Source organism: Anolis carolinensis, chromosome 3 (assembly GCF_035594765.1).
Source record: "Anolis carolinensis isolate JA03-04 chromosome 3, rAnoCar3.1.pri, whole genome shotgun sequence".
Taxonomy (NCBI): domain Eukaryota; kingdom Metazoa; phylum Chordata; class Lepidosauria; order Squamata; family Dactyloidae; genus Anolis; species Anolis carolinensis.
The window spans coordinates 162,908,560-162,933,499 of record NC_085843.1 but is presented as its reverse complement, the minus strand read 5'-3'; the positions used below and the strand labels follow the sequence as shown (position 1 = coordinate 162,933,499).

At 38.1% G+C, this 24,940-nt stretch overlaps 1 protein-coding gene across 1 annotated transcript in view; it reads left to right on the top strand.

Moving 5' to 3' along the window:
• The window catches only part of plekhs1 (pleckstrin homology domain containing S1), a 29,527-nt gene extending 6,717 nt beyond the window's left edge, over window positions 1–22,810 (top strand). The window contains exons 5-16 of the mRNA XM_008114734.3: window positions 103–157; window positions 2,289–2,334; window positions 2,492–2,556; window positions 3,855–3,941; window positions 6,205–6,315; window positions 6,998–7,090; window positions 7,657–7,739; window positions 9,911–10,117; window positions 11,352–11,453; window positions 14,977–15,112; window positions 18,221–18,307; window positions 20,903–22,810. Of these exons, the coding sequence (XP_008112941.2) occupies window positions 103–157; window positions 2,289–2,334; window positions 2,492–2,556; window positions 3,855–3,941; window positions 6,205–6,315; window positions 6,998–7,090; window positions 7,657–7,739; window positions 9,911–10,117; window positions 11,352–11,453; window positions 14,977–15,112; window positions 18,221–18,289 (1,054 nt within the window). The 3' untranslated portion in view covers window positions 18,290–18,307; window positions 20,903–22,810. The remainder of the gene's footprint in view (window positions 1–102; window positions 158–2,288; window positions 2,335–2,491; window positions 2,557–3,854; window positions 3,942–6,204; window positions 6,316–6,997; window positions 7,091–7,656; window positions 7,740–9,910; window positions 10,118–11,351; window positions 11,454–14,976; window positions 15,113–18,220; window positions 18,308–20,902) is intronic.
• Window positions 22,811–24,940: the final 2,130 nt, after the last annotated feature.

Sequence of the window (24,940 nt, the reverse complement as noted above, 5' to 3'; positions counted from 1 at the left end):
TACTATTTTGTGTGAATGTGTTATCAAATCTGACAAGTTTTACAAAGAAAAATAACCCCTTATACTTGTGTCTTTTTCTGTACTTGTTTTCTTAAACTCTAGCAAAGAAGTTGAGGAGTGGGCCAATCTCCTATATGAAACTTGCAGAGAAAAAGTGGTAAATAAATACTATGTTGTTTAAATGATAATTTTGATTGATGTATACTTGTAGTTGGCATCACAATAGATCCCCAATATACACAGGAGTTTGTTCTAGGATATATATATTTATTTATTTATTATTTACTACATTTATATGCTGCTCTTCTCACCCCGAAGGGGATTCAGAGAGGCTTACAAATCAAATGTACATACAATATATTATTAGCATAACACAATATAAGTATTAAATTACTATATTGTACTATATAATTTTATGGTAATATTATTAGTAATGAGCCCCAGTGGTGAAGTGTGTTAAAGCACTGAGCTGCTGAACTTGCAGACCGAAAGGTTGCAGGTTCAAATCCCGGGAGCGGAGTGAGTGCCTGCTGTTAGCTCCAGCTTCTGCCAACCTAACAGTTCGAAAACATGCCAATGTGAGTAGATCAATAGGTACCGCTCCAGCGAGAAGGTAATGGCTCTCCATGCAGTCATGCCGGCCACATGACCTTGGAGGTGTCTACGGACAACGCCGGCTCTTTGGCTTAGAAATGGAGATGAGCACCAACCCCCAGAGTCAGACATGACTGGACTTAACATCAGGGGAAACCTTTACTTTTTATTATTAGTAATATTACATTTAATATGTAATATATAATTAATATTATATTGTATTATTAATTAGTATAATATTGTATTACATTATAATATTATTATCATTATTATAAGTACACACATACCCCATGAATACTAAAATCCATGAGTGTTCAAGTCACATTATACCATATATAACAGTGTAGTAAAATGGTGTGCCTTATATAAAATGATAAAATCAAGGTTTATTTTGCTGGATTTTTCTTAATGTCAAACCATGAATGGTTGAATTCATGGGTGCAGAATCTATAGATACAGAGGAGTAATTGTACTAAAATATTGTTTTAGACTCTGTTGAGTGCCATTAGAATAGAAATCTCCACCAATATACTTGAACAGAAGTGCTGGGAGGAAAATGTTAGCCAGTTCAGTGGTTCAGACAATCCTATACATGGGTTTCCTGCAAACATGTCCTCCAACTGTCCCAGTTTAGCAGAGATAGTCCTAGTAAATCCTCTTCTGACCCACTTTTTCAATTATTTTTTTTAAATGACTCCATTATTTATTTATTTTTCTTCCTTTTTCCTCCTTACTTCTTGGCTGCAAATGGAGGTTTTAAAAAATAGTTTGCACTCAGTCATGTAATCTGAAGGAGAGAACAGAATGGCATTTTGGCCTTCCTAGTACAATAGAATGCCACAAAAATGTAAATATGCAAACACATTTTCAACCCTGGTACTTTCATGACACTGATCTCATGCATTTTAACTTAATGGGTGAAATAAAAATGTGGATGGGGACACAAAAATCAACACATAACTACATTACAAATGTATGGGTAGCTGTGTTGACTATGTTGCAAATACAACAAAATTCAAAATGCATATTGCATTGATGAACTTAGTAGGCAACAAAAAGGCACGAATATATTACACTAGCGTTCAAATGGTTCTTCATCAAACAAAAATGTTAAAAATCATAAAGGTGATGGTGTTGGGATCATATGTCTGTATCTTGTTTCAGATGTTTGTTTAAGGTGATTTTGAGGAGTTCTTGTGGGATGATTGATTCAGGTAGTGACTACATGCTTACTTGCTCATGAGGGAACTGAAAATAAAGGCAATAGAGGAAAATAGGCTATTAATCCTTGTAAGTTGGATCAAATTCGTTAAATTCATACTTACGATGCGATATCCGACATGTGGGTATGACCCACGCCAAAAACTTAAGAATCAAAACTTACCGAATCCTTTTTTGTTTGAATTTTGTAAACCTCAGAAGCCTTTCAAAGTCAGCGCAAGCAAGCAAAACAAAGCCAAAAAGGCTGCCATTCCTCTTGTAAGGTTTCCCTGAGATCTATACTGTCCCTGCCTTCTGCAAGATTATGAGCCACTTTGCAGGTAGCATACACTCTCTTAAGAAATCTTTGCTCTGTCACATCTAGATAATACATTTACTGAAAGTAAACCTCAAAGAGTAAGTCCCATGTCATGCATTAGTAAACAAATATCAAGGCTGAATCTTTGACCCTCACTCTTTGTTTTCTTTGCCAGGTTGGAGTAACAAGCAAAATGGACAATCCAAGAAAATCCTCCATAGGTACAATACTGAATATTCCTGTCGCATTTTCATGTTTGTTATTAATCATTATACAGATAATTCAACCGTGGGAAGATTTAGGGATGAATCATATGTGAAGAAAGCTCTTTCTCACTATTTTTTAAAAATGGAATTTCATGTAATTTTCTTTTGTCAGAAAATTATTATTGTGAAGAAGTCTGCAAGCCTATTCCCTTCAAAAGATCACCTCCAGTCCAGAGGGTAAGTCCGATACCATTTGTCCCCACTAGTTTGAATTCCTATATTATTACTGTTATCTCACATCTCCAGATAGATAGATAGATAGATAGATAGATAGATAGATAGATAGATAGATAGATAGATAGATAGATAGATAGATGGATGGATGGATATATGGATGGATGGATGGATGGATGGATGGATGGATGGATGGATGGATGGATGATTGGATGGATGGATGGATGGATAGATAGAAATTCAGGAAGTGACTGGGGAAGAAGAGTATATAAAATTCACAATTTTTACTTCATGACTTGGCTCATAGCTGAGGGCCGGGTTGGTGTAGTAATTTGTGGGTGGTACTATGATACTGAGGGTCTGTGTACATGGGCAACATATCCCTAAGTGGGCCAGAAGTCACTACTGGGTGTCCAGATGACATCAAGAGACATCCAACCCCTAATGCAGGGTACAACCTGTTAACACGGTTTTACTTTGCATTAAGAAAATTCAGGAGATACTTGATTTGGAACTGGTTCAGCCATCCACACAGGCCAATGCTCTGCAGCATGGGGAAAATGGGATAGCTCCTTTGTCATTGTCACTGTAGCAGAAGCCACAGTGCTCTGGAGAGCTTTTGACCATCCTTTACATTGCCGCTCTCTTTTCACCCCACCCTCTCCAAGACATTTGCTGACATTGGCAAAGATGCCATTGACAGCCAGGTCTCTAGACCTCTGTGGCTGTTGCCGCAGTGACCAAAAAAAAATGATAAATGTAAGGTTGATTGTTCAGCAGGGCCAAAGTGGGTCAGTTCAGTTAGGACTCCACTCCCATCACTGCTGCAGTTCAAGAGTGGAGAGATGTAAACACCTTGGCAGAATCCACAGCTGGTCCAAAGTAGCAATGTTTCAGACCAGCCTAAGATTTTGTGGCCCGTGTAGATGGACCCTGAGAGACCAAGGTTCAATGCCCCACTTAGCCAAGTCATATTCTCTCACCTTCAAAAGAGGCATTGGCCAATCCCCTCTGAACAAATCTTGCCCAAAAAAGCCCCACAATAAGATTGTCATGAGTTAGAAATTACTTGAAGTCATATAACACAGATATATTGGTCCTGTAGACTTTGAGGGACCTGGAGCAATTGCACCAATTTAGAATCATTGATACTCTGGTCATTGACAATGGGCATTTTATGTGTTAGTTCATTATTTGTATTTAGAGCGGTACAGATCTAAACATTTCAGTGTTACACGAGAAAGATCCAAATTATTAATTAATATCACACTGAGAGTGCTTTGTTTCTTTTCTTAAATCAGAAATTGGAACTCAGAACTCGGTCAAAATCCTCACCTGCTTGTCTTGATGAAAAGCATGATGAGCAGTGCCATGGCAATGAATGTGAAGTGAGTACTATCTATTGACTTGTTATTGCTCACATTTACTTGGGGTGCATTTCAACTGTAGAATTAAAGCAGTTTGACAGCACTTTAACTGCCATGGCCCAATACTGCCTTCTTGTTCTTTCCCAAAGGATGTATGTACAGTAAAGAGCTGAAAAAGAGCTGAGGCAATTCACAAACAATGACATGGAGGGAAATGTAGGGCCCTTCTGCACTGCCATATAATCCAGAATATCAAAGCAGATAATCCACATTATTATTTATTATTTATTATTTACAGCATTTATATTCCGCCCTTCTCACCCTGAAGGGGACTCAGGGCGGATCACATTATACATATAGGCAAACATTCAATGCCTTTTAACATAGAACAAAGACAAACAAACATAGGCTCCGAGCGGGCCTCGAACTCATGACCTCCTGGCAGAGGTGGTCCAACCATAAGGCGAACTAGGCACTTGCCTGTGGCGCCATCGTCCCAGGGGCGCCATCGTCCTGGGAGGAGGGCACCACTCTCCACCTCCTTCTCTTTTGGGGCTTCCGGCAGCCACGCTGGGCCTCCCGGTGCCCGTGCTGGGCTTTCCGGCCAGCGCAGACCCACCTTTGCACCACGCAAGCCCACCTTTGGGGCCTTCAGAGATTGTGAGGTCTGTGGGAACTTGGAAGCTAGGTATGTGGGGTTTATATATCTGTAGAAGGTCCAGGGTGGGAGAAAGAACTTTTCTTTGAAGCAGGTGTGAATGTTGTAATTAATCACCTTGATTAGCATTTAATGGCCCTGTGGCTTCAAGGCCTGGCTTCTTCTTGCCTGGGAGAATCTTTTTTTGGGAGGTGTTAGCTGTCTCTGATTGTTTACTGTCTAGATTTCTTCTGTTTTCAGAGTGTTGTTCTTTATTTATTATCCTGATTTTATTTTAGAGTTTTTTTTAATACTGAGGGCTATCTGGGTTATCTAAATCCACACTGCCCTATATCCCTGTTCAAGGTTTAGTGCTAAATTCGCAAATATAGTAATTCCTACATAACATTACCATGTATTGAACTGCTTTTTCTATTGATTTGTTGTAAAACATGATGTTTTGGTGCTTCATTTGTAAAATCATAGTGTAATTTGATGTTTAATAGGCTTTTTCTTTATCTTTCCTTATTATCCAACATTTTCGCTTATCCAACGCTTTTATTTTTCAGTGATTGGTTTGGGGAGGGCACCAAAATTCTGTTTGCCTACACTTGAAAAATACCTAGGGCCAGCTCTGCCTCCTGGTCAGAGTGATTCATTGCAGTGATTCATTGCAGCTGCTCTCCAGCCTGTGCCACACCCCAAGCCCTGCTTTGAACTGGATTATCTGAGTCTACACTGCCATATAATACACTTCAAAGCAGGTAATCTGGATGTTATACAGCTGTGTAGAAGGAGCCATAGTCAGGTCTGTAACTTGAGTAAATCCACTGTAAATAATGGTTTCAATTTCATACCACTCCTTCGGTTTCCTGTGAACTTGATCCAGACAACAAGACTGCATTAATACTGAAAAAGTGGATCTTAAAAAATTTGGACTGCAGCAGCAATAATCTGTTAAACAACATGGCCTCTGCAAGCTGTAGCCCCCAAAATTTCTCACAAGATCAACTTTCCCAAGATGTGCTGCTACAGTTTTGTGTGTGCACACGCTCCCCTTCAATTCACTTGTTGACTTATGGTGACCCATGAATTTCATAGCGCTTTCTTTGGCAAGGAAAACTCAGAGGTTGTTTTGCCAGTTCCTTCCTCTGAAATATAGTGTACGGCATCTGGGATTTATTGGTGATCTTCCATCCAAGTATTCACCAAAGCTGATCCTGTTTAGCTTCCAAAATCAGATAAGATCTGGTGCTTTTAAAGGGATGCCAAGGTTATGTCACTATAAGCATCTAAATGCAACCTAAATTTGCTATTGAAACATTGCCCTCCATTCTTTGACCCAGGTTTTTGAAAATACTGCACTCTAACTCCCCCCGCCCCCGCCGCCCTTTGTAAAACTCTGAATACTAAACTACATTCCAAGTGCTGGATTTGTTTACATATCATCTTTCATCCAAACGCCTCTGGTCAATTTCTAGCCATCCCTTTTAATGGATTATAAAGCCATTCAGTGATTCTTTTGATGGGTTCTCTTTTAATTTTAATATTAATTGATGTTGATTAATTTTAATTTAAACTTCACTTAATGAAGGTTAATGTGTTCTCTTTTAATCAGTGCTCTCTTTTAATTTTTGGGGCTGTTAGGAGTTACTGACAACTATTTCCAAGGAAAGACCAACATCAGAGCCTATTCGTCAAGTCCCCTCTGAAGACGACCATGTTTATGAGTCACCAAGAAAAATTATGCAACGTCTAGTGAGTGCAGAAACTGGAGCTTAATGAATGTTGTGTGGATTATTTGAAACATCCACTATTGCACTTTCCTGCATCATGGAACTGGAACAGTTGCATGAACAGTGACTCGGTTGATTTTTCAGGACAGCTAATAATGACAATTGCATATTTTATAAATCACTCATGTTAATAATTACTCTTCCTGAACCATCCTTCTCTTCTAAGGCACAAAAGTGTGCACATTTGGATAGTGAATTAACATCAATGAGTTGATGTTAGGAAAGGGGTCAGATAGCCGGGTACTTAATTCAGTGTTCACATCTGTCATGGTATGAGTACACATAGAATCATATACCCCTAATTATATGCAATCTTTAGCTTAAATGATTATATCACACATTCATTTCGGCTAAATGTAGCCAGAGTTTGTATCATGATAATACAACGTACATTCACTACAGCTCCTTCCCCATCCTGTTTATGGTACAACATATTTCTCAAAGCATAATGTGCTTCTCAAAGTGGTCATATCTATCTCAAGGGTTCCATGTCTTTTATTTCTTCTTTGTTTTGTTGGGAAAATCAGTTCTTGTTACATATTTATGGTTTAGTTTCAAAACGTAGAAGGATTTTGTGGATCGTTCACTTTAACAGTCCTCTGCATATGCAGAACAAAGAGTAATGGCATTTTTCTATGTTTTAGCGACGTCTAACACATAGTCCACTTGATGAACAGTCAGGTGAAGATTATGAGAAAGAGAACTATTATGCTTCTCCAAGGAGTATTCAAGCTCAGGTAATTCCCGTGTTCTTTACTATGGTGATTCAATTTTTACATGCATTTTCAGTGTGTAGAACCATGTATACGCAGGTGTAAGTCAACCCCACATACAAGTCAAAGGCAGATTTAGGGCTACAATGATAGATTTTGATATGACATGTTGATAAGTCAGGGGTTATTCCACAAAGAGGGGAAGTGCCACCTCAGGGGACCAACCACCATTTCTCCATCCAAGCATTCAAAATGGCCAGAAATGGTGCCATGGTGGAGACAGCAGAAGGCTTGGTGTATCTTTTAGATTCTCTGGGACAACCTAAGCACTCAACCTTTGCCACTCTATATGGAAAAATATAGTTCCTTTTCTATAAGAATTAAGGTGCAATACTTACATTGACCCATAGATATATTGACCCAAGTATTTTGGGTTATTTTTTTTTATTAAAAGTTCTAGACTTCTGCTTGAGTGTATAGCGTATATGAGGGCATTCAATAAGACTATTAGTTGTGAGTACCAAATTCAACACATCCTGACTTTTATATATTTTTGCATTAAAATAAACTATACAATTTTATGCCCATAGCTGAATGAGACCAATCCTGAATTTAGCAGTTCAGATGAAGAACAGTCCAATGACGACGGAGGATATATGTCCATGAAAGACATGTAAGTGATCTAGCACTCCTATATTAATATGGGATAAAGGTTTATGGATTTCTTTTGCACCTTTCTCTCTAGACCAGTAGTTCTCAATCTGGGGTCCCCAGATGTTTTTGGCCTGCAACTCCCAGAAATCCCAACCAGTTTACCAGCGGTTAGGGTTACTGGAAGTTGAAGGCCAAAAACATCTGGGGACCGCAAATTGAGAACCACTGCTCTAGACAATAATAGGCCTCATCAGAGGCACAGAACCTACTGACTTCCATATCAATAGGGCTGCTACTCTAGGGAATTTCTCACAGCAATCTACTATTCCATTAAAATCACATTAGCATAGTTCATGGATACATACTACATTAAGTACCTTCAATATCAGACCTCTTTTTAGTAATGCAAATTCACCCCCCCCCCCCAAAAAAAAAACCACAAGGAGATATACAGTTGTCCCTTCTGCATCTACAAATTCAACCACCCATGGCTTGAAATTTTTTAAAATTCAACATCTTGATTTTATCATTTTAAATAAGAAGCATCATTTTACTATGCCTTTGTATATAATGGAACTTGAGCATCCACTGATGTTGATATCATCAGGAGGTTCTGGAACCAAACTCCAGCAGATACTATGGGCCTACTGTACATAGTATTACTACCGTTAACATCTGAATTAAACCAATGAACTAAATGTGTTGATAATTGTATGGCTTAAAATTAAACAGCATGTTTTAGGTCTGTGCCAGTTTTTTTTTTTAAAGAAGACTTGTACACTTTGCCTTGGAACATACCTGCAGTAGCAGTCTTGCTTTAGTCCAGTGGTTCTCAACCTGGGGTCCCCAGATGTTTTTGGCCTACAACTCCCAAAAATCCCAGCCAGTTTACCATCTGTTAGGATTTCTGGGAGTTGAAGGCCAAAAACATCTGCAGATCCCAGGTTGAGAGCCAGTGATTTAGTCCCTTTCTCTGGGACTGGCTGTGGGTTAGTGTAAGACAAGCCATACTGTGTCATCTAGATTTTGTGTGTGTGTGTGTCAGGAGCAACCTGAGTTGCTTCTGGTGTGAGAGAATTGGCTGTCTGCAAGGACATTGCCCAAGGGACGCCTGGATGTTTTTGATGTTTTTACCATCCTTGTGGGAGGCTTCTCTCATGTCCCCGCATGGAGCTGGAGCTGATAGAGGGAGCTCATCCGCGCTCTCCCCGGGTGGGATTCGAACCTGGCAGCCTTCAGGTCAGCAACCCAACCTTCAAATCACAAGGCTTTAACCCACTACTCCCCCGGGAGCTCCGTCATCTAGATTAGAAACACACAATGCTACTGTTATTGAAATTGGAAGGCTTTGATTATTCCAATGGATCTGTATGCCTTTCAAAGACAGAGACTAATGCCATATTGACTTTCCCTATGCTTGAGTATCTACAGAACAAACAAACTCTTAAGAACTTTGTGCAGGTATATTTCTAGTCAATGTGAATGCACATTGTGAAATCACAATGGCAAGCTTTAGCCTGCATCACTACTATTATTAGCCGCAAAGTCTTTACTTATAAAAGCTGCAAACATATGGGCTGTCTGCACAGGTGTAGTTAGAGAGAGGGAGCTAAAATGAGAACATAACCTTCTCCAAATGGGAATTCTGTCCCTTCCCTATGAAATAATCCTTTCATCGCCAACCTTCTAGCATTACTGAGAGTATGAGAGTGTGATATTGAAAACCATTCACATCTAAAACTCTTATATTTCTTACGTCAGAATTTCCTTGATCTCTTTGTCTTCACTGTTGTTATATGATGCCTAGACTATATTTCTAGCAACTCAACTGACGTTTTAATGTAACTATATTTAAGTTACCATAATGATAATGATTTTGGGTGCTGAAAACAGTTTCCCTTGTAAGTCAGAATTCCTATTTGGGGGGCAGGGCTTACATTTTCCTACGTCGTTTACTGTCAATATACAGGTTTTCCCATACATTGTTTTCTGATCAAGGCTGATGTTTTAAGCTAAAGCCTGAACATGCACAACTTGTCTGTATGTCAATTTTGTGCAGAATGTTTGCCCAGACCAGGGCACTATAACAACAAGCCTTGTACAATTTTAGTTATCTTCCCAGATAATTTCTACAGTGTGCTTACACTGTTAAATGCATTCCCTTTACCTGTGACATACTTTATTTGTTAGGAGTCAATTGATAGCAGAAGAAGACTTTCTATCTACATCAGCCGAGTCTATATTGCCAACCACTCCTTCAGTAAAAGAAAATAGTGTGAATCCACAAGTAATACAGGACAGTCCCCTGAAACCAACACCATTACCCAGGAAAGCCAAACCAGGAAAAATGCCCAAAATATCATTTCTATCAGTGGTTCAGCTGTCCATAATTCTTAGGTAAGATATGTTTTGAATATGTAATTTTTATCTGGACTTTTCATTAATTTTCCCCCAAAGCCCAACTAAAGCATTTCTTTTTAAATCGGCTTTACAGTTTTACTTTAAATCAGTCACTGGGTGATATAATTGGCCTTGTGTACAATGGTAAGACTTTAATGTTTTGGTCAGTTGTGTAAACCAGGAAATTGTATCAGAAGGTGAGAGACTTGTACCTTGGTCCATATATAAAATGGACAATATATTGGGAATCTCACATCAGAACAACACATTCTATGTGTGGCCTGGACCCAAAAATAACATATAAAACAGTTCTGTATATAAGCAAAACAATACATTTGAGAACCACATATGTGGGGTTGATTGGGGTAAACTGTAGGAGTGATAAGGAAATATGATGCATATATTCAGTTTTGTCATATTTATTTACTATATTGTTATAAGTGTCTTATTTTTACTTATTACATAGAGTGTAATCAAGTCCTATCAATCCATGTTGTTTGGTTTGGTATTGTGATATGGCCTCAGAGCTAATTTAAAAATGTATTACAGTACTATTTTCATTAGTAGTTTTATATATTTCTATAAAATGTGCAAATTTGAAAAGCAGGGAAAGAGCAGCTTTGTTGCAATGACTAGTAAAAGTTGTAAATCAGATGGGTTCTTTGTATCTTTGTGGCCAGCCACAGTTGTGACTTCAGATACTTGCCTTGAATGTGTGTATTGCATCACAATATAAAATATTTGCACAGATGGTTTTGTCCAACATATTTTTGTTGTTATTTTACAAATTCTGGAAAAGCAATAAGAAAAAAAACACATTCGATTGCATTGCTCTTGCTATGGTGAGATCTGTCATGGAATGCTAGATCTCAAAACTTGTCCCTGAGGCTCTAGTTTTCATGGGTCATTTACAAGCAGGAGATAAGAATACAACTTTTCCAGGTTTGGTGCACCTAATAGACTAGATTACCTTATTGAAATATCAGGATTCACACGCATTTTTAAAAAATGGAACAAAAATGTAGGGAAGGGAAAGAGAAATGTATCTCAATTGGAGTAAAGTTGGAGGCATGGATTGTCTAAGTGTATAATTTCGCTATGGCAGAGAAAATGACTGTATCTATTTTTCCCACTTAGGAAAGCAATATTACTAATAGCCCCCTGTAGTAGCATTTTCTTGGATTTACTCATCATGCAATTTGGGTTTCACAAAATTTCTTTTCTCTTTCAGCAAAATCGCAAAAGACAATCAGATGCAAGAAGTAGTTCTTCTCTTTCCCCAGAGTGATTTTATTAAGTGTCTAACGCTTACAGAAGCTTCTGGTCATATATGGTAAGGCTTCTTATGTTTTTTGTTTGTTTGCATGATGCCACCTGAAATTTCTTTTGGAGGGGATGGTCAATTAATTACCTTTGTTTTAATAGGGGTTCACATGAAGTTTTCCAGTGAAACTTAAATAAGCGTGTTTCTCAACCATTGTTATTATGTTTGGATGAAGAAATGCATGGTTTGTTTTCAACAATGCCTTTTCAGTGTGGAACATATTTTCACGAGAATCAGATTCAATTAGTATGTAATTTATTCATTTGTTCAGCTAAACGTTTGATTTAGAAACCTCTAGCCTTGGTAACTGGCAAAAGAGCTTTGGAAGAAGGGAGAGGGGGTAGCGGCTGAGCCCCATGACACAGTAGAAGGTACTGCATGAGGTTGCTTGCCCTGTTGCCACTATAGTTAGCAGTGACAGGGAGGATGAAGTGGTGGCAGTGATACCAAACCAGCCTTGTCACGTCTGGCCAGAAGAAATGGCCTCCTGCTGCCAAGCTATCTCAGAGTGTCTTTGTTGGGTCACAATGCGGAATAGAACAAGTGTTTTGGATGCCACTTCTGGTTGCATTATGTGGCTGTATGGAGCTGCCATTGGGCTACTGAAATCAAGAAGAATAGGAGGAAAAACACGGAATGGATTTTTGTAAGTTATAATTGTGGTCTCAGCTCTCCTGTTGAAATCAATGTCCAGGCCAGGGGTCCCCAAACTTTTGAAGCAGAGGGCCAGTCCACAATCCTTCAGACTGTTGAGGGGCCGAATTATCATTTGAAAAAAACAAAACAAATTCCTATGCATACTGCACATGTCTTATTTGTAGTGCAACAACAACAATAAAAAAACAATACAATATTTAAAAATGAAAACAATTTTAACCAACATAAACCTATCAGGATTTCAATGGAAAGTGTGGGCCTGCCACTGGCCAATGAGATAGCCAAGTTAATTAGGATTGTTGTTGTTGTGTGCCTTCGAGTCATTTCAGACTTTGGCCGAGCCTAAGTCTAAAATTAATTATTTATTTACTGCATTTATTTACTACATTTATATCCCACCCTTCTCACCCCGAAGGGGATTCAGAGCAGCTGTATGTACATACAATATATTATATTATTAGCATAACACAATATTAGCATTATATATTACTATATTGAACTATACCACTATACTATTATATAATATGTAATATATAACATATAATTAATATTATTATATGGTATTACTATTAGTATTATATTGTATAACATAATATTATTATCAATATTATATGTATATACAATATATTACATTATTAAAACTGATATAAAAATACTATATTATAAAACTGAGGTCGGGGGCCAGGTAAATGACCTTGGAGGGCCGCATCCGGCCCCCGGGCCTTAGTTTGGGGACCCCTGGTCTAGGCCATTGGAATCAGAAGTCCATTCATCCTAGCCCTACACTCATATCAAAGAACAGCAATATGTTTGTTCTGCTGTAAATAGCTGAGAAATCACAATTTCAATATCTGTTTAGATCTTAGTACAGTAGAGTCTCACTTATCCAAGCTAAACAGGCCGGCAGAAGCTTGGATAATCGAATATCTTGGATAATAAGGAGGGATTAAGGAAAAGCCTATTAAACATCAAATTAGGTTATGATTTTACAAATTAAGCACCAAAACATCATGTTATACAACAAATTTGACAGAAAAAGTAGTTCAATATGCAGTAATGTTATGTTGTAATTACTGTATTTACGAATTTAGCACCAAAATATTACGATATATTGAAAACATTGACTACAAAAATGGCTTGGATAATCCAGAAGCTTGGATAAGTGAGACTCTATTGTATTCTCTTCAGTTGCATGTTATTCTTAAATATGTTGGTTTGATGGAGCTGACAAGCCAAAAACATAAACTATACAGCCATTACAGACCACAAGATGTCACACTTTCTCTATCATGTGATACAAATAAACAATCTGAAGTTAAGAAGCTTTCTTTTAGCAACTCATTCCAGCATTTATTCACTTTGCCCATAAAAGAATCAAAATAGCCATGATAGTCTGAAAAATAAAACTAAGAACACATATAGGAATATAGAGGTGTAGACATGTCATCTCTAGTCAAGCATCTTATACCCTGTTTCCCCTAAAATAAGACATCCCCAGAAAATAAGACCTAGTAGAGGTTTTGCTGAATTGCTAAATATAAGGCCTCCCCCGAAAGTAAGACCTAGCAAGTTTTTGTTTTGAAGCATGCCCAGCGAACAGAACACCAGAGCATGCAGGATCAGTAAATGTACCTACCATAGAGTGTTGTACATGGAAATATTGGTAGTATCAAGAAATTCTTGATAGGATTCACAGTTTGTGATGACAACTACTGTACAGTATATAATAAATGTTCATTTTTTTGTTCAACAATAAATGTGAATTCTTCTTCATGGAAAAATAAGACATCCCCTGAAAATAAGACCTAGAGCATCTTTGGGAGCAAAAATTAATATAAGACACTGTCTTATTTTCGGGGAAACACGGTACTTACATATGGTCTTATTAACTCTGCAAAACATGAGCGGACATGACGTTGTTTGTTTGTTTGTCACAGGATCTATGAAGAAATCAATTTGCCCTCATGCACACTAGAATTGGTAGACAATGGGGAAGTTGGTGCTGTCAAGAACTGAGGAAAGTTGGGAGGACTAAAAGGAGATTAACTGTGTCTAAAACTCATTCCCTGCTGTGCCTCTCCCCTTTTGCACTTTCTCCTCTTCAGTTTCAAGACTGACTCTCTCAGTTCCCCTTTGATGTACTTCACATGCTTGCTGCACTCTCTGCACAAGAAGTCACTTTCTCAGGTCCTGTCAGTGAGAGAAGGAAATGTTTCTCAAAAAGGGTCAGAAATGTGCTTCCCATCCTAGAATGCAGATGGACATATTTACATTAGTGAAAAGATAATGAAGACCATGTTTAAGATTCCATGCTTTGAAAAATACTAGGGAAAAGAGGAAGAGAATGATCAAATTACCGAATGTAAGACAAGGAGCACTAGATTTTGGTTACAGGAATAGAAATCTAGCTTTAACTAGACAACAATGTGGCAAAAAAGTACTACCATGAAATCTCCTAATTATGCATATTTGGGGAAAAGAGCAAATTTGATGTAGCTGTCACTGGACCAAAAAAGGACCTCTCATGACCACTTGTTCCACCCACCCCAGTCCTAGGGATTCAGAATTAAACATTTTTTTTAATATCTTTTCTTTTTTCTCTATATGAGGCTAAGACAAAACTTTGTATCTTATAATAAAATGTAGTGGTGCAATCCAAGATCATAATAATCTACTTAGATTTCATCTCCGCACTTAGAAATAATCTGAATTTTGATTGATTTGATTAGGTAGTTGACAGGTTCATTCAAGTTGTCTGCATTTTTTAAATGCAAGGCTATTAGGTTTTCTAGGACTTCAAGTCTTTACAACCTCCATATCAAACAATATCATGTTGGTTCATGGTTGTTGTTGTCTTGTCTTTGGTCCACTACAGTGTCTCCCAGTGGAGTGACCCACATCACTTAGGATGTATTTTTCACCAAGGGGATTGCATAGTGGCCGTGAATGACATGCATGTCAAGAACATGGATGACATTTCTTTGTTCACAAGCAGATCCACAAGAAAAGAGGTAAGGACCACCAGCTCTACTTGTTAATGTCACAGAGCCAAGCAATAACTAGTTTTATTGTTGCGTGCTTTCAAGTCAGTTCCAGTTTATGGCAGTCTTAAGGTGCATCTATCATAGATTTTCCAGCAAGATTTGTTCTGAGTGGGTTTGTCTTTGCCATCCTACAAGGTCAAGAGAATGTGACTAGCCCAAGGTCTCCCAGTGGATCTTCATGGCCAAACAGGGATTTTAACCCTGGTTTCCAGAGTTGCAGCTCGACACTCAAACCGCTACAATTGGGCATTATTTCTAAAGCTTGACTAGTCACAATCTTCAAGCAAAATATTATTATTGACACAACGGCATAGCCTAACACAGCAAACAAGATAGACATGCTGGATTTCGTATCACAAAATCACAAGTCGAACACTTCCCAAGTGTCTAGGACTGTGTGATGTATTTTCGGATGATGCGCGCAGATCCCAGTAGGGTGGCCTTTTGCAATTGACAGATCATAATTTTGTCAATGTCTATTGTTTCCAAATGCCGGCTGAGATCTTTTGGCACGGTACCCAGTGTGCCTATCACCACTGGGACCACCTGCACTGGTTTCTGCCAGAGTCTTTAAAGTTCAATCTTGAGGTCCTGATAGCGGCTGAGTTTTTCCTGTTGTTTTTCATCAATGCGACTGTCACCTGGGATGGCAACATCAATGATCCAAACCTTTTTCTTTTCCACAACTGTGATGTCTGGTGTGTTGTGTTCCAGAACTTTGTCAGTCTGGATTCGGAAGTCCCACAGTATCTTTGCGTGCTCATTTTCCAATACTTTTGCAGGTTTGTGATCCCACCAGTTCTTTGCTGCTGGGAGGTGGTACTTGAGGCATAAGTTCCAATGAATCATTTGGGCCACATAGTTGTCCCTCTGTTTGTAGTCTGTCTGTGCAATTTTCTTACAGCAGCTGAGGATATGATCAATGGTTTCGTCGGTTTCCTTGCACAGTTTGCATTTTGGGTAATCAGCTAATTTTTCGATCTTGGCCTTAATTGCATTTGTTCTGATGGCTTGCTCCTGGGCTGCAAGGATCAGGCCTTCTGTCTCCTTCTTCAGTGTACAATTTGTGAGCCAGAGCCAGGTCTTCTCCTTATCAGCTTTTCCTTCAATTTCAAGCATATTATTATTATTATTATTATTATTATTATTATTATTATTATTATTTATAACCCACCCTATCTCCCCGAAGGGACTCTTTACCAAGTTAGTTTCTTTAAATGGTCTAAATTTACAAAAGCATCAACAGAAAAATAATGGCTTCATAGAATATTCATGAACATTCTAACTTCTGAGAAGAAGGATCAGCCTTGCAGTGCCGGCAAACAATGCACCATCTGAGAGAGAAGAATAATTTGAGCTAGAAGATATGTCTAAGGCCCAGTCTACACTGACCCATATAATGCAACTTCAAACTGCATTTTATGGTAGTGTAGATGGGGCGCAGGTGTGCACACTTTCCGGGCCTGCCTGTATGCTACGCCACACACACTCTCTCTTTCCAAAGCAAGGAGGCAAGTTCTGGAAAGTGCTCAGCTTCAGATGAAAGCAAGCTTTCGTGTCCAGCAGAATTTTGTGCGGGGAGGGGCTTTCCTGTTTCATCCTCCCAAAGAAATGGAAGACATGAAAGAAACGGTAGAAACAGTAGGAACTAAGTCTGCACACAACTCAAATATGAACCTTTTTATTCTCATCTTGTACATAGGTTATACTCCCTTAGTGAAGGAGAACAACTGGTCTGAGCAGCTCACTCTTCTAAAATTATCACAGTGTGATTCGTTCACCTTAAGCATGGGCTTTCCGATTCTTCATCAGCTGATGAAAATGCTTAGAAAGATTGAGTACTGTTATGTTTGATAGGGAGAAGGAGCTTTAGTAGCCTATATATACTTTAACTTCTGCCGATGTCACGTTAAGCATGGCAGTCCTGTCACAATATTATGTTCCCATCTGCTCAGTTTTGGCATAAAGTGGGGAAGATTCAAATGTTCTATGAAAATAAAGAGAGTAAATGGAGAAGAGGATAACATTTCTCTTGTGTTATGGGTGACTGTTTTTTGCCCTGTCAGAAGCGTTGTAACTATAGGGAGGACAAAATAAAGGCACCTTCCCCAAAACAAGAACTCTTCCAATCTCCTCCAGTCTCCACCTTGAGCTTGTTTGGAGGTTCTAGCAGGGGAGCATAGCTATCGTATACCCGGGACCGAAGACTGGAGACCTCGGTGCACTCCTTCTATAGCTGGGACATTGTCTTCTTCCACCAAGTGCGCAGCTTCAGGAGGGACGTACATGGAGTGGTGAGGGAGGAAGGGGACATCCGCTTAGCCAGCTAGATCAGCCGAATCAACCCTGGCGATCAATGGGGTGACAGATGTCACAGCCAGATCGCCCTCACATCCAGTCTCCACATTTCTAGTATTGTAGTAACTTAACATTCCAGTTGAGCATTGAGAAATAAATTTTAAAAGTGACATACAAAGTTACCAAGGGAATACAAACAGAGAAAATGAGAGTTCTGACTCAAAATAGCTTTCAGTCTCTTGTTATCTGCAATACTAGAAATCTGGAGAGTGAAAGAAAATACATGGGGGAATTTCCTCGTTCTCCATTTTCTGCAGCTACACCTATTTGACAAATTTTGTTCTGCTGTTTTACCTGAGCTGGTAAGGAGAAAGCTTCAAGCAAAGAAAGGTGGCCGAAGGGAGTGGAGAATTGCTCTCTCGTGTACTTTTTTTCCCTTCTAAACAGAAACTTCTGCCCCAAGCATTACTTTATATGTGATCAGGGCAGATGAAAATGCATTTAAGTACTTACAGTACTTATTTAATATCTCACCCTTCTCCCAGTAGAGGTCCCATGGTAGGTAGGCAGTGAAAAACATCAATTATAAGCTATCACATTAAAATCAAGCACTGTGGAATCTGTGAATGCAGAAGGCTGAGAGTACTGAAACTATGTGGATTAATTACACATCTGCTTTTAAAAGTTGGCAAAAACAACATCTTACTAACAAAAAGAAGAGGTGGGGCTTTAAGAATCAAATATAGTGAAGTGATAATTTATTCTTTATTTTTAAAGGTAAAATTGACCATACATCGTCTCCCAAATTCAGAAATTTTACATGCCAAAGGCTGTAAGTGCCTCTAACGAAGAAAATACCATGAGGTAAGTATGCATGGCAAGCCTTCTCTGTTCCATTTAAGTGTAAATAGATGCAATTTGCTCTCAAAAGAAGGCTTGGATTAATGTATTATTCTTTTAGTGCCATGCGGTTGTAGACCCCATCTACACCATCATATAATGCAGTGTAGACTCATATAATGCAGCTTAACTGCATTGAACTGCATTATATGAGTCTACACTGACCATATATGAAAAGATACTACAATGCTAAGTTACATTCCCAGTCTTTCAGTTGTTCTCACATTAATAATATGGAGGAACATAATACAGGGAAATGATTTATTTATTTGTTTTGTGTCAAAAGCATTGCATAATAAATAAGTTTAAAACTAATAAAATAAAGGGAATGGGCAACTTGGAAGTCCCTGAACAGACTCAGAAGTGTAGTTGGCAAATCAAAGACAACCTGGATAATGGCACTATCTAGAATGGAAATGATAGTACAGGGTAATATTTGCAGGAAAGAGGGTAGACCCAATGAACATATGGGGCATTGAGTTCTCTTGCTTCTCCTTCCATTTATCACTTTGATTTACCTCCCCTAGTAGTTATTCAGACCAGGGTATTCAGACCAAGTCATACTCAACCTACCCTGTTTTCCCCAAAATAAGACCTATCCTGAAAATAAGACCTATCATGATTTTTCAGCATTTCTGACGATGTTTGAAATATAAGCCCTGTTTCAAAAATAAGCCCTAGATATAATTTATTTTAAAAAATCAATTTGGAAAAATAAGACTGCCCCTGAAAAGAAGCTCTAAAGCATTTTGAGAGCAAAAATTAATATAAGACCCTATCTTATTTTGGGGAAAACGGTATGTTGAAAATGACTTGAAGGTATACAACATCAGCAACAAAAATCCATGCACACAGAATTTGTCATTTTTAAAATCCTCTGTATCAGGCCCGTAGCCAGGATTTTGATTCAGAGGGGCTGAGTCCGAGTGGGAGAGGATCTACCCTAGCAAACCTTTTGATTAGTTACCCCAATACTCCCATGCATATGGGATGTATTGAGCATGGTGATTAGATCATGATATGAATAAACATAACAGTTTAAATAATAAATGTAAGGCCTTCTCACAGACCACCCTGAAAAATGGGGGGGGGGGGCTGAAGCCCCTCAACCCCCCCCCCCCCCCCGGCTACATGCTTGCTCTGTATATTGCCTACTTTTTAAATTAAAAAAACAACAATATAATGGTCACTATGACCATCTTCTCTTTAAAACACTATGTCCAAATTAAAAAAAAAATTCTTCCAAGTCCTCACCACTATCACTTCTTAATTAAAAGTTAGGGCAAAAAAAGAGATAAAAAAAACTACTCATTTCTAAACTTTAGAGAAGTCATATTTTAAGAACTAACTGAACCACTATCCATTAGTGACAGGTTAAATAGTCCGGATGCAGAGAGAAATGTACTGGAAATTGGATCAGTTTCCAAATGTGGAATGTTAATAGGGTGTATTAGCCATTTCTACATCACTGGATTTGCATGTCTTGTTTTATATAGCAACATAAATAAAAATGTCCATTTATTTATTATTTATTTACTTACAGTATTTATATTCCGCCCTTCTCACCTCGAAGGGGACTCAGGGCGGATCACATTGCACATATAAGGCAAACATTCAATGCCTTAACATAGAACAAAGACAACGACAAACACGGGGCTCTGAGCTGGCCTCGAACTCATGACCTCTTGATCAGAGTGATTTGTTGCACTGGCTGCAGCTGGTTGCTCAACAGCCTGCGCCACAGCCCGGGCCCATGTGTTAATTGATAGGCAAACTTAAAGATAGTGGAAAACCATGTCTTAGAGACATCTGTTTGCTTGGTCTCTTAACCCTAACTATTGATCTATAGTATCAAGACTCCTCTTGTTCCTTTCTCCATGTATTGATCTTTAAACTAAATTTGAATTGGATAGCCATTGAAATAAAGAGTACCTTCAGAGAGGAAGGTTCTCTATAGAAAAGGTCAATGGCCGCTCTCATATCTACTCAGAAAATATATACATTAAGATCTCCATATATCCACAAGGGATATATTTCCAGCTGGATCACAGTTATCTGAAACTAAACACTGTTAAGTAGTCTGATTACTGGCCCCAGAATATCATAGAGCTGCTCTAGAAGACCTAGAGATTCTTAGAGATTTATCCTCTCTAGAAATTTGCTAGGTCCTCCAGTATAACTCTTTGGTAACACCTGGGATAAGCATACCATAGATTACCTGAAAAATCTAGGACATGTCTAGTGCAGATATGTGTTCTGCAGTTACTGTATTGTCAATTATATGAAGCAATGATTGTCAAAACATTTACGGTGGGATGAACTGAGTCTGAATAAGGTCCTACAGTATGCCACACTCTGGGTACTGAAAAATTTCATTTCTGCATACACAGTTCAGAAACCATTTTTGGAATTGCTGTTCTAGAACATAACAGATTATGAAATCCAGTGCAAAAATCTGGAACAATCAAGATCCAGAACTTCATTTCCTTTGACCGTTTTTGTAAAATGCAGGATCCATTTTCACAAGTGTATATTTGTTTTTGTTTTTTTCTGTTGCAGAATCTTCACCGAACACAGAGCCAGTCTGACATAAATTTGACTGGTTGCACATAGAAGAGAGGCAATGGAGGCACATGGACTTTATGCCAACAGTGTTTTCAGTGCTGCCTGAAGAATATTGTTAATAGTACTGTCCATCCTTGCTGTATCTTCAACAGAAATTTCATCTTGCAAGCAATCCCTTTTTTCTTGAAGCACCACTTGGAGTGTATCAGATTAAGACAGACCGTCTGCCCTTGCAAATTTTCAAAAGAAATAGTAGAGAAGAGGCATTCACATCTAAGGCCTTCTGAAAAAGACTGTATTGGTCACTGATGCTCTTTCTTCAACCCTCCATTCTGCATTATTCCTGGAACAGAGACCAATGTTGTTATCATGTATCTAAATTGCCTCAATATAGTATCAAATTAAGTGGAGCCTTGGCATCTGCTAGGGTTTGATTTCCTGTGGATAAGATACCCAAACCCATGGATGCTCAAGTCCCATCATGGTGTAGTAACATTATGACCTTATAGAAAATGGTGAGAAGCTCAAAGGAATGCTGGAGGAAGCCCGAGGACCTGTGAAATGAAAGGTGGCTACAGCAGGTTATGACTATACATGAGCCTAGTGCTTGGCACATGGCAAAAGCAAGCTTTGCTATGGGGATATTTTTAAAATATATTTTTGCACCTCGGTTGGCTGAAGATGTGTTGCAAATCATACACATAAATTAAAGCCAAGCTGGAGGCAAACTCTCTGAGTGAAGAAACCATCTATCTTTTAAACTTCTATTTATTGTAGAAATAGTCTTATGGTGAATTGTAAACGACTGGCATTTTATTTCAGTAGCAAAGGAAAAAGAACCTGTGGTAACTGACATTTGTTTGAGAATACTTTGCATTGTTTATACACCATGAAATATCACACTAAATTAAATCTGTTGTCTTAAAATGATCATAATACTCTTTATTCATATGATGAAAATAATTTCTAGATGATTTATGAGCAAGCACTTGCCAGCACTAGAGAGTTAGCAATGACTATTGCTTGGAAATCTAGTAGAGTTGATTCTATGTCTGTCAGTTTCATACACTGGGTAACTTTAAACAAGCCAGGCTCTTTCAGTTTCAGAGGAAGACAAAGGCAAATCACCCTCTGAACTATCTTGCCATGAAAATCGCCTTATGACCACCATAAATCATAAATGGATTGAAGTCATACAATAACAAGAAGTTTCCAAATGGAAGTACAGTAGAGTCTCACTTATCCAACATAAACAGGCCGGCAGAATGTTGGATAAGCGAATATGTTGGATAACAAGGAGGCATTAAGGAAAAGCCTATTAAACATCAAATTAGGTTATGATTTTACAAATTAAGCACCAAAACATCATGTTATACAACAAATTTGACAGAAAAAGTAGTTCAGTATGCAGTAATGCCATGTAGTAATTACTGTATTTACAAATTTAGCACCAAAATATCACGATGTATTGAAAACATTGACTACAAAAATGTGTTGGATAATCCAGAACGTTGGATAAGTGAGACTCTACTGTAGTTGTACAAGCCTGTGTACTTGTCAGGTGAACAACTGACCTCAATAAGAAGCGTTTCCAATAAGTACTCTTTAGTTCTGAGAGTCCTGGTAAAATATCTGGCATAAATCCAATTGTTGGGTCCAAGTAGACTAGATCTGTTGAAACAGTCAGAACTTTGTAACATTCTGTCTCTCTAGTTGGGACTGTCAGTTACACTTATTTCATGTTAATCTATTTAGAAATGTTCTCCTTCATAATAAGATATGTTTTCATTTTTATCCTTGTAATATATTAATGTAATGTCATAAATATACATATAATTGATACACTGTAAAGACAGATTAATGCTTCTGAGCTTACTGAGTCTTACTCATACAAAACAAAAACATTAATCCACCGTAATATAATTTCAGGTATTTCTCTTTTTTTGGAAGTGTATTAGGTAGCTATAGATACATTATTTAGCAGCTATAATAATAATAATAATAATAATAATAATAATAATAATAATAATAATAATAATAATTTTATTCTTATATCCCGCCCCATCTCCCCGGAGGGACTTGGGGCGGCTTACATGGGGCCATGCCCAGACACGACAGCACAAGCTAGATGTATCCTTCCTGGAATGATAAGTTAATAATCTTCCACAAAATTCAAATCCATAGTAGAAGACCTACGACCTCATCACACGGGCAAAATTTCCCATCCTATGATAGTTCAACCTCACTTCAGGCACAGAGCCCACTGGATCCCATCAAAGGACATAGATCTACTTCCAGCAGGGCTCCATGCCTGAAGTGGGGTTGAACTGTCGTAAGAGGCAACACCAGGAACACAGGAGGCTTCCCGTGTTCCATAGAGAAGAACGGGGGGAAGCCACACGGTGATGCTTCCCCCCCCCCATGGGATGATGTAAGGAGTGATGCAGGAAATGGAGGGCAATGAATTTCCCACTCCCAATGTGGTCCATGGCAAATCCCCCTGCTATCACCTGGCTTGCTGACCTCAGTGTGATGAGGTCCAGAATGTTTGGAAAGCATTATGTTGAAAAAAGGCTATTCTATACTCATAGGACTATAAAAGTCAATCAGTATTTTGAAATTGACCTACATTTATTTGTTAAGAAGAACACGAGTTTTTTGGGACCACTGGAAGTTTCCAAAGGCTGCCAATATATAACACATTGTAATGAGTAGGCAACTGACAGTGTTTATGTTAAGTACAAGTGAAATATCAGACCTACTGATCCTCTCATGTGGGATGCGAAACTAGGATGGCTAAACAGACAACAAACAATAAGTTTGGGCAGAAGATCCATTAATTTCCAGTAGGTGCTTTCAGTCTGACATACTCACATGACTGGCCGATCTAAAGTGTATTCCAAGTACTAGTGTTTTATAGAACTTCAGAACTAAAAATAAAAAAGGTGCATGAGCAATATCTAATGCATATGTGGAAAGTCTGACTTAAGGTCAATGTGACCCACACAGAATGCAGACAGAGATGTTTATGTTTACGAGGATGTTCTAAGGGTCTGCCACGGTAGCCATAGCATCGGATGGGGTGGCACAGCGTAACACAAATCAAGACATAAATTAAGAATTGGGAGATGTTTCTCAAGTGTTTTATAATGATTGTGATTTTAAATTTATTTGTGTGTTTTTGTATTTGATATTATTTGATATTTTTATATTTGATATTATTGTATGCTGGTTTTATATCTGTAAGCCGCCCCGAGTCCCTCTGGGGAGATGGTGGCGGGGTACAAAAATAAAATAAAATAATAATAATAATAATAATTATTATTAGATGATTAAGAATTAAGAGATGGCTAAGCTTTCAAAATCTATCATTATTTGTGACAGATTATCATACAGGGTATTCAAGAATAAAGTAATGACAGAGGCTGAATATTTCTTTTCCTTGTGTAGTTCTTTCCCCCTCTAGCAGTTTAGATAATGAACGTTCTTTGAAAGATTGTACATAGTTTTAAATAAAAGCTAAAGCTTGCAAATTTCAAATCAGGTAGCAGTAGACTTTTTATACCTCCCATTTTTAATTGTAAGAAATGAGTTGTTGGTTTGTTTGTTATGTGTATTAAGGCAACAGCAATTTTAAGTCATTCAGTGGTCTGGTGAAATTTTGAATTAATAACTGGATAAATACCATAATAACATTCAAAATACACAGTATTAAAAATGCAGGTGTAAGAGACAGCTGTGTTTTAAAATGTATTACAAATGGTCAATATTATTTATTTTAACTAAAAATAATTATTTATATGCAATGCTAGTGGTTCCAGTGTCAGTGGGGTTGTAAATCCATTCTATTTCCAGACTGAATTTTTAGGAACTAACCAAAGTGCTGACCTCCACCCTCCAACAAAGAATATGCCCAACACCCTTGGATATTGATTTCAAAGTATTGACTCATGCCCAGAAAGGATTCAGTAATCACTGAAACTGGAGCTATTTAATATTTCAGAAATTAGCTAGTAAGAGATCCTTCTAATG